General features: G+C 51.9%; 1 protein-coding gene and 1 non-coding gene across 2 annotated transcripts in view; both read right to left on the reverse strand.

Annotated features, from left to right (window-relative positions):
• The window catches only part of Kif1c (kinesin family member 1C), a 26,900-nt gene extending 17,121 nt beyond the window's left edge, over positions 1–9,779 (reverse strand). The window contains exons 1-16 of the mRNA XM_005349652.2: positions 9,649–9,779; positions 7,837–7,942; positions 7,485–7,617; positions 7,030–7,106; positions 6,502–6,681; positions 5,844–5,909; positions 5,301–5,479; positions 5,103–5,214; positions 4,613–4,690; positions 4,411–4,476; positions 4,255–4,330; positions 3,586–3,664; positions 3,254–3,399; positions 1,414–1,583; positions 1,091–1,170; positions 926–1,001 (exon numbers count right to left, since the gene is read on the reverse strand). Coding sequence (XP_005349709.1) covers positions 926–1,001; positions 1,091–1,170; positions 1,414–1,583; positions 3,254–3,399; positions 3,586–3,664; positions 4,255–4,330; positions 4,411–4,476; positions 4,613–4,690; positions 5,103–5,214; positions 5,301–5,479; positions 5,844–5,909; positions 6,502–6,681; positions 7,030–7,106; positions 7,485–7,590 — 1,491 coding nt within the window. The 5' untranslated portion in view covers positions 7,591–7,617; positions 7,837–7,942; positions 9,649–9,779. The remainder of the gene's footprint in view (positions 1–925; positions 1,002–1,090; positions 1,171–1,413; positions 1,584–3,253; positions 3,400–3,585; positions 3,665–4,254; positions 4,331–4,410; positions 4,477–4,612; positions 4,691–5,102; positions 5,215–5,300; positions 5,480–5,843; positions 5,910–6,501; positions 6,682–7,029; positions 7,107–7,484; positions 7,618–7,836; positions 7,943–9,648) is intronic.
• On the reverse strand, positions 2,292–2,395 carry LOC113456430. The gene has a single exon (XR_003377241.1). It is a non-coding gene; the product is annotated as a U6 spliceosomal RNA (small nuclear RNA).
• Positions 9,780–9,785: the final 6 nt, after the last annotated feature.

The raw sequence follows: 9,785 nt of genomic DNA on the forward strand, positions 1-9,785 counted from the left end.
AGGCTGGTCTCGAACTCACAGAGATCCACCTGCCTCTGCCTCCCAAGTGCTGGGATTAAAGGCGTGCGCCACCACCGCCCGGCTCTACCTAAGTCTTGTCCATTTTTCAAGCTCCATTTTGCAAACTACCTTCCTGAGCGACCCAGCTGCTGCATCTCTAGGCCACATGGATGCTTCCAATGAAGACCAACCCTCCAGCATCTCTAACCAAGATCACATTTACTCCTCCTCCATCTCTTTTCCAGTCATCCTCCCTAGTTAGCCTTTTAAAATGGACTTTTCTTTAATCCCAGCACCTGAGAGACAGAGACAGGAGATATCTGTGAGTTTGAAGCCAGCCTGCTCTACAAAGCAAGTTCCAGAACAGCCAGGGCTCTGTTACACAGAGAAATCTTGTCTTTAAAAAAAAAAAAATTAAACTTTTTTTGGTTATTCGAGACAGGGTGACTCTGTGTGACAGAGCCCTGGCTGTCCTGGAACTTGCTTTGTAGACCAGGCTGGACTCAAACTCACATAATCATAAGTGCTATGATTAAAGGTGTGCACCGCCAAGCCCGGTTCAGTTAACTTCTCAAGTAGCTGGCACACCCATCCTCTTCCCCTCTCCCGAAGAAGCCATTTGCGTGCACTCCATGTATGGAAAGAGCGAGGCTTTGCATAGCTTTGCAGTTCCTCGAGGGCAGGGACTGTCAACAATGGCCTTCAATAGCTGGCCACAGCATTTAACGAGCACTCAAGTCTCTAGCTGACTATCTGATGGACGGAGAAGGCGGAGATGGCCACATAATCGAGGCAGAGAAGGTGGGGAATGGGATGATGATGAGGGACGAGTCAGGCACAGAAGCAAAGGACCATACCACACGCAACCCTCTCCGTCAGTCATCCAGAGAGCTCTCTGGGCCTCACTGCCCAACCCTTCACATACCTTTTTAGGGGAGAAGACACCCACAGTGCCACCATCCTCCCGGACAGCCACGCCCATCTCAGCCAGCAGCGCTTCTCTGTGAGCAAGGAAGAGGCAAATGTCAGCCTTACCATTGCTGCCCCATCCTTCCCTGCTGAGGGGCCGGCTGTGCATAGGCCCTCGTACCTCTCCATTCTCAGGGCTTCTGTCTTACGGAGCTTCTCCTCCCAGGTCTCATTCAGCTCGGCAATAATCTTCTCCGTCTCCTGGGGGCATCAGGACAGACAGAAAGCAAGTTCAGGACAGTCCTGGACCAATATCTACCATAGAGACAACCATACTCCTGAGGCTCCTTCTTCCACTTCAGCCTTGGAGAAATAAAGCTGGAACAGCACCCAGACCACCACCCCTTGCCGGTGCCAGCTTTTATACCCAGACCACCACCCCTTGCCGGTGCCAGCTTCACTACCAGACCACCACCCCTTGCCGGTGCCAGCTTCGCTTCCCACCTGTAGCCTCTCCATGGCCTCCTCAGGCCCAATCTGGGGCTCAGCACTGGGGGAGAATGAAGGCTCCAGCTCCCCATTGTGTGGAGGAGGAGATGAGGGTGAAATTGGGGCAGGTGGAGAAGATACAGCTGGCAGAGTACCTCCAGGACTCCCCTCTTCCACCTTCAGACCTGGAAGGGAAAAAGCGAGAAGGAGGCGAAGATGGAACTGGTCAGAAGGCTAAGGGCCAGAGAACTGCGGGAGACATCTAAGGTGGCCCTCCTTAGCGACAATGAGAGCAGCTGAGAACCCAGGGATGGAGCATCTCACTCTTGCATGAGATGAAGCCGCCCATTCTTTCCACCATCAGAAAGCTCTTAGCTGTATCGAGCTGAAGAGGCCCCACACCGTGTGCGCCTAGCCCTTTTAGTTCTGCCCTTGGGATACGATACCACACACTCTTCCTTTACAAGACAACTTATCTAACCTTATTTTCCTTCTTTTCCCAAGAACTCTTATTCTCCCCACTGCGTCCCTCAGCACGCTCTCCTCAGTGAGATGTACTTTAAGACTGGCACAGGGTGAGAACCTGATCCAGTTAACATGGATTATGTATCTTCTCACTCACATGGACAGCGATTCCTTTTTTAAAAAATAAAAAATTGGAACACAGGGCTGGAGAGGTGGCTCAGTGGTTAAGAGCACTGGTTGCTCTTCCAGAGGACCTGGGTTCAATTCCCAGCACCCACATGGCAACCCATAACTGTCTATAACTCCAGTTCCAGGGAACCTGATACCTTCACACTGGTACACATAAAACAAAGTCAAACAAAATTTTAAAAAAATAAAAAATAAAATAAAAACAAATAAATCATTAAAAAGATTTTATCTTATAAAAAAATAATACGGAATGCTTCATGAATTTGAGTGTCATCCTTGTGCAAGGGCCATGCTAATTTCTGTGTCATTTCAATTTTAGTATATGTGCTGCTAAAATGAGCACATGGATATTAATTTCTTACCAGTGAAGCTACGTCTACAAACCATCCTGTTGTTGACTATTAAGCTATAGTTGATTAAAACCCCATTGTTTCCAGGCATAATGACACATGCCTATAATCCTAACACTTGGAAACCTGAGTGCATGGTAATCTTGACTACAGAATGAAACCTTGTCTCAAGACAACAAAGGGCAGAGAGGCATAGTGGCTCACACCAGCACTTGGCAGCCTGAGGTAGGAGGAGCTACAACAGTGGTTCTCAATCTGTGGGTTGTGACCCTCACAGGGGTCACATCAGATATTTAAATTAAGATTCATAATAATAGCAAAATTACAGTTATGAAGTAGCAACCAAATACAAATGTTATGGTTGGAGGTCATCACCACAACATGAGGAACTGTATTAAAGGGTCACAGCATTAGGAAGGTTGAGAACAGTCGAACAACAACAGAAAGGTCCAGGTTACATACAGTGAGATCCAAACTGAAAACAAACAAACAAACAAAAAAAACCAGAAAAGAGCCTCTCATTTTATAAGACCTTCTCCAGGACACATTCCCCAGTGTCTTCTAACCTTCCTATGTGAACCATAAATTTGTGATTTGCTATATATACTCTTTGCACCTGGCATTTATTCGTTCTAGAAGCCTGTCTTGAGTCTCCCTGAGAAACTAAGTCTGTTTCAGCTCCACAATATCAAAAGATGGAAGTGCCTTCTCCAGATATGTGTCCACATGACTGAACACAACGGGTTTAATAGTGAATGGACCTTCCCACATCCCAGAACTGGGCAAAGGCAAAGAAGGGCAGAGAGGTGAGCTAAGGGGCCTCCCTGGCTGTCCCTCCCCAGTAGCCCTACCTCCTAGAGCAGAGGCTGAGAGTCCCTGAGCCATCAGCAGCTCCCGCAAACGTGCCACCTCCTCCTGCAGCTCTCGGATAAGCCGGGCATTGGGATCCTCATTGATGACAGCATTGCACCGGATCTGCTTGGTACGGTCTGCATATCTGGGCAAGGAAAGAAAAAAGTGCTGAGAGCAGACCCAGGAGACCCCTGCTATGTGTCTACTCATTTCCTGCTCACCCGCTCAGATCTCAAACATTGTGACAGGGCTGGAGGCTCTCCTTCCCTTATGACTAACCAGCCTCTGAGCTCCTGGCACTTTTGGTATGCTACCAAAGCTGAAACCCCACCTGAGGGTGCTGAGTGTCTCCTCGTAATTGATGTCAGCAGGACTCAGAGCTGCGATCATTGCTGTGCGGGAGTTCCCACCTATGGATGGAGGGGAAGAGAAAGTAACTGATGAGCTGGAGACTAAGAAAAGTCATATTGGACTGGATGAGATACTGCATGACTGGAACCCCAGGGCCTGGGAGGTGGAAGCAAGAGGACAGAGTTCAAGGCCAGCCTGGGATCCATGAGTCCCTGTCTCTAATTAATTAATTAACTATATTTAAGTAGTAAATAAATAAGTAAAGTCAGACTGGATTATAAAGCAAGGGAGCCCCAGTACAAGGTCTGAGAGGCCAGCGTCTGAGGTGGGATAAAGCTGAGAATTGTGAGCTAATCATGAAGTCCAATAATGCAGGGAAAGGTGAAGTCAGGGAGACGTCAGGTATCTGTGAGCAGTGACAGGCCTGTGGGAGGGAGATGAACTCAGCAGTATTTGGGGTCAGGGGTAAACAGGTCAGTGAGGTCCCTGGTTCGGTAGGGTGTAGTCATGATGTCAGCACAGTAAACTTCCTTATAGGATGACCCCTTGGTCAGGGGGAGAACCGTGGGACAACATGGAGTAGATGGCAAGAGGTTCTGTCAGATGGGGACGATAACAGGGTAGCAAAGGCAGGGAAGCAACCCCTCACCCAAATTCTCCTTGAGCAGCCAGGTGAGCACAGAGTCTCTATAAGGGATGAAATCTGACTTCCGCTTCTTTGATTGCTGATGGACAAAAGAGGAAGGCGATGAGTCACTCCCCGTTTCTCCGGCAGACTCTCCTCTTCCCAACCCTAGGGGCTTACCAAATCTGCCAGGGCTGATATCACCTTCCCCAGAGTAGTCAGGGATTTATTGATGTTGGCGCCTTCCTAGAAAAGGACAAGGAATGTGGAATTGAGGCCTTCCTGTCAATCAGATCTCTGCCAGCAATGGTCTGAGGGGATGATCAGCACCCGCCCTCCCTCCATTGTCCCCAAGGCTTCCATCCATCCCTCCACTCCTCACCTTTAGCCGCATACCCCGGGCCCCTGAGGAGTCAGCCCGCTCACTCCCAGCGAGGTCCACCAAGCTGATCTTACTGACCTGGAGTTGGAGGAAAGAAGCAGGTTATGGCTGGGGTGAGTAGGGGATGGGAAGGGAATTAGGGGAACAGCCAGCAGAAATCTGGGTGTTTAGCAAAGGCCAGAGAAACCCGGGGTGTGGAGACAAAGGAGAACAAAGGAGACAAGAGTGAGGACCTGGCTACTTATTCACCCACGAATATTTATAGGTTCACTCTGTTCCAGGACAAGGGACGCAGTGGGGCTTGAGCCCTGCCCCTGCCCTGAGAGTCTTTAAGGACAAGTGAGCAAACAGGTTATAACACGCTGGCAGGACAGTAGAGGGGGTTGTGGAAGTCCTGACAAGGCACCACAGAGCCCAGGTGGGCAGGGAATGCGCAAGCCCCTTCCAGCACATCATTTGAGAGAGGTCCCCATTTGAAAGACGTCACTACCTTTTCCGAATCCAGGCCAGTAAGCTGGTCATGGGAGCGTTGAGTGAAGACAATAGTGAAGACAGCGTGGGAACGGCTGCTGGTCTCATTCATGTTGGTGGCGGCCACAGTTCTGGAATCGAAAGGAAAAGTCATAGGTCCCTGCCCTCCACCCTCACAATTTTTGTCTCCCTTCCTCCCCAGGTAAGCCTGCCTCACCGCGCCTTATTTCCACAGTCCATGAGGTCGGCAATGTCTGCGTAGGAAGTCACAGCCAATTTAGACAGGTCTTGCACATAGGGGCCCAGTATAGGGTGCTCCCGAACACGCAGGGAGCCCCGACTCTTGGGGTTCAAGAGGTCTCGTACTCGCTCACAATAGATCTCCATATAGCTCACCTAAGTGGGAGAAGCAAACAGGACGTGAGGGAGCCACTAGCGATGCTGCCAGAGAAACTAACCTCAGTTGAAGAGGACAGTTACCTGCAGCTCAGGCATGGCAAGCATGGTGCTAAGGCTGAATATGCTAACTCCCTGGTCCTCTCACCAACGCAAGGAGGTGGGTCTAATCATTAGCATCCCATAGAACACACTCGGGAGCTACAAGCTGAAATCACTGCCCAAGGTCCCATTAGTCACCAGCACAGTCAGAAATAGGTCCCAAGCTGACTTGAGACAGACCTCAGTGTTAATCACTGTTTTCCTACATTCTTGTCCAGGAGTACTAGGTCTCCTGCCTACCTGCACCAAGACTGGGACTCACCTCCACAGAATAGGAAAGCTGAGCGTTCTGGTTCACATTAACACGAGAGAAGAGGTCCTCGCAGAGCTGCAGGGGGACACAGAGATCCTGTTCAAGGCATACCTGCAGCTCCCAACCCCAGGCCAGACTTTGTCCCAAATGACCATCTCTATAGCCCGGAGGCAGGAGTCAGTACCATTTTATAGATACGAAAACAATCTCTCAAAGGTTCACATTTGTTTAGTTACAAGCTAGTATACATCAGGCTAGGATGCAAGCCCATGTATCCTGTATTCTGGTCTACGGACAAGGCCACCATAGATCACAGCCACAGAGAATTCTGGGCAACTCTCAGTCATTCACAATTACAGCTAACACCGTCTAATACTGAAATCCAAGGGGAAACCAGTTATAAGACAAAATAAAACAGTAGTGAGCTGTAAAGCCATTGCTCCTCTAATACTAACGCCTTGGCTCTTCTCATGAAGCCTTGTTGTCCTGGTGGGCGCAAAGCTTCTCTCTCAGAAGGGCCCTGGGTGTCAGGATACAGCCAAGCCTTATACTCCATTACATTTCCAATCACAAACAGCCCCAGACAGCCCTTCAACCCTATCCTTCTTCCCCTGTGGCAACTGAAGATGTTCCTCCCCTGGTTGCCCAGTTAGGTCCCAGCTTGTACCTGAGGCACAATGCCCTGCTGCCCCGGTTCCTGCCGCCCCATCATGGTGTAGGACTTCCCGGCCCCCGTCTGCCCATAGGCAAAGATGCACACATTGTAGCCTTCGAAAGCATGCAGCAGCATCTCCTCTCCAATGTCTCGATAAACCTGCTGTTGAGATGCAAACTGTGGATCCTCCACCTAGGGGAAAGGGAGGCAGAGAAAGATAGGAGTCCTGGATGAAGTTGTTCTTGGTGTCTATGGCCTGAGCATCCTGACCTCTCAGTGACTGCCCAAAGGTCCCGTGTATCCCTCATCCCCACTCCATCATTCTTACATCCCTGAGGTTCTTATCCATCCCCCTGCTGGTCCTAACTACCAGGATGGATTCACCTTGCCCCTCTAGGTTCTAAATACAACCTGAGTATGATTCATTCCAACCAGAGGTACCTGTCCTCCCAGTCCAGTCCCCTGGATACCCTTATTTCCCAGCAATATCCCTGCTTATCTCCCACGGCTAAGCTCTTCCTCTGGCCCCAACAGCCTCACCGAAGTATGTGACCAATAAGAATAGTCGAAGGTGAAGCTTTTGGGGGCATCTTTGCTCTGTTTGGGATTGATGATGGCTGAAAAAACAGAGAGGAAAGCCAAGGTGAGGTATGCTCAACCTCTGCCCACTTTCCCATAAGCCCCAAGGATCTAAGATCCCACTCCCCATCTCTGTCCTAACTCATTTTTTCCCTTTAATACTCCCCACCCCCTCCAGCCACCCAAGCTAATTTTGGCTTCACAGGACCCGCCCCCACTGAGCTGCCTCCCTGGATTGGGCAATGGAAGGCTGCAGGCCAACATTCCCCCTCCCAGGGACAGGAACATGGAAAGGCCAGTCTGCCCCCCCTTACAGCTAGCACATGCTCTATGCCCAGCATGGCCTTCCTCCCGGGACAGCCCAGCAGGCCTGGCCTGCCCCTCTGATGCCCAGCGAGGCCTCTGGACTCACTCACAGGTGGTGTTGCCCTGCATGCTGACCACACACTTGGCATCCTGGCTGGTCTCACGGGCATTGAAGGGCCGAACCCTCACTGCCACTTTCACCGAGGCACCAGCCATAGCTTCAGAAACTCCTGCCCTCCTCAGCTGCAGGACAGAAAAAAAGGGTGGTCAGAGCCAATGCCTCCCTGCTTCTTGAGTCCATGTCTACACACTTCATCCCAGCTAGCCACCCATGCCCTCAAGGCCTCCTCTATTCCTGCTCTTCGGGCCTTCCTCCCAAATGTCAGTTCCGAAAATATTCCTGCTTCTCTCCCCAAACCAGATCCCAGTTTGTAGAGACTTGGGTCATCACCCCAGAGTTACCTGGTGTCCTGGCCCCAGATCAGAGGTGCTGTATCAGTTCTGGCTGCCACCGGCCCTCGTATGGGAAGCCCCATCCTACTCTTGGGGCCTGGCCACACCAGCACAGCTGTAAGGGAAACCCAGATTGTGGGGGAAGAGAAGTCAGGAGGCACCTGTAGCTCCAAAGGTCTGTCTGGGACTCTGTGTTTCAGGAGCAGGGGATACAGATGTTAGGAAAGTAAGGCTAGCCGCCCCTCTGAAGTGGCTGCAATGTGAATCCAAGGGCACAGACAGTGATATTTTTATTCCTAGTCACTCACAAGTGTACTGAGAGTTCAGTTAGTGGAGAGGGAGCGAGAGAATGAAACACAGATTGGACAGAGGGTGATTCAGACGGAAGAACACATGGGCAGAGACACTGAGGGTGGCAGGAAGGGAAGAGGAGGGACAAAAAGTTACAGACACCAAGAAAATGAGACAAATCAGACAACAGACAAGATTGAGGTCAGGCTATGAAAGAAAGCCTAGCAGAAGAAAAAGAAGAAGCAACATAGAGATGTTGAAAAGTAGGAGAGGGTTCTGGGGTGAAAGCACAAACTGGAAGCTGATGGAGATATACGATGAGACAAAAACTCCAATCATAAATCCCTAATCTATAATTCTTCTCCAGGTGAGCCTGGAGAAGGGAGAGGCAGAGATAGACGTGTTCCTGCATAGAGCTGATAACCCCCATATTTGAGTCAGAGGATCCAAAGGCTAGAGGTACAGCCTGGAACAAGGATCCCCAAACCCCTTGCCCAGCCCCCAGTACTTCTTCCTCAGGATCTAGGACAATGGGCAGGGGAGGGTGGGGTCATCCTGTATGCATAATATCAACCCCCAGGACTCCGCGGTAGGGAGACCCAGAATACCTGTGTCTTGAGGGGAGAACTGCGCGCAAGGGTTGGGGGGAGGGGGGCTTCCTGAAAGGAAAGCAAAGGGAAAAGGAAACGGACTGGACCCAAACCCAACCTGGGGTTAGTGCTCCGGCGTTCACTAGCCTGGGGAAGGTGCCAGGCTGCAGCCTAGGAATGTGGGTGATCCGGGTGCCCACACCCTGTCAGGAGAGTCTAAGCAGCCCACGCCTACGGACAGCAGGGTGAAGACTTATGAAAGGGTTCAAGGATGTGGCATCCCCACCTGTAGTCCCCAAGCACCTCCAACTTCTGGTGTGCTGGGTTGGGCCTCACCTCAGCAGCCCTTCCCAGGCAGGGCAGGGGAGGAGTGAAGGGGCTGATTTATCCCACCACAGGAAGGGAGTAGCCAAAACCAGAGGCTAGCTCAGGAAGAATAGCCCTGACCCCCAAAACCCTGACTAGGGGAGGGAAGGACACCAGGACGGGCACGCAATGTGACACCTCCGATGCTAAGAAAACAGGGAATTGGGTGGCAAGGCTAGGACACAGTGGAGTAAAGAAATAAGAGAGTAGGTGCAGAGTCTGCGAGTACAGCCCTAAGGGCTCACTGGGGAGAAGGCCGCGGCTGGGGTGGGGCCGGCCGACCCGAAAGAGGGTCTCGGGTAACCTGCACCTTTCCCACCCGCTGTTCTCCAACAGGCCCCCGGCTGTCCGCTCTGGGCGGCCATGAGTCCCCAGTCCTCCAGACCAGCCAACCGACGGCTGCCCGGGGCCTGGCACCTCTCTGTGCCTCCGCGGGATAAATAGCACATGATCCGAGCTCTCGCGCCTAGCCCGCCAGGCCGGGTCGTGCAATCGGGACCTCGGAACCCCGGCTCCCCGCCCTCCAGTGCATTCCTCCGCGGGCGTCCCCTCCCTGCCCCCCACCGGCTCTCACCTCGTCGCGGCAGGACTCCCCGCAGAGAGCAAAGGGACAAACTTTCCTGGTTGCCTGAGACCGGAGACGGGGAGACCAGGGGCCAGTTTGGGGCTGCCCCCGCCCCTCGCCGGGTCCCCGGGCGGCCGGCGGCGGAT

The sequence above is a fragment of the Microtus ochrogaster genome, chromosome 7 (assembly GCF_000317375.1).
Source record: "Microtus ochrogaster isolate Prairie Vole_2 chromosome 7, MicOch1.0, whole genome shotgun sequence".
In the NCBI taxonomy this organism is placed as follows: Eukaryota; Metazoa; Chordata; class Mammalia; order Rodentia; family Cricetidae; genus Microtus; species Microtus ochrogaster.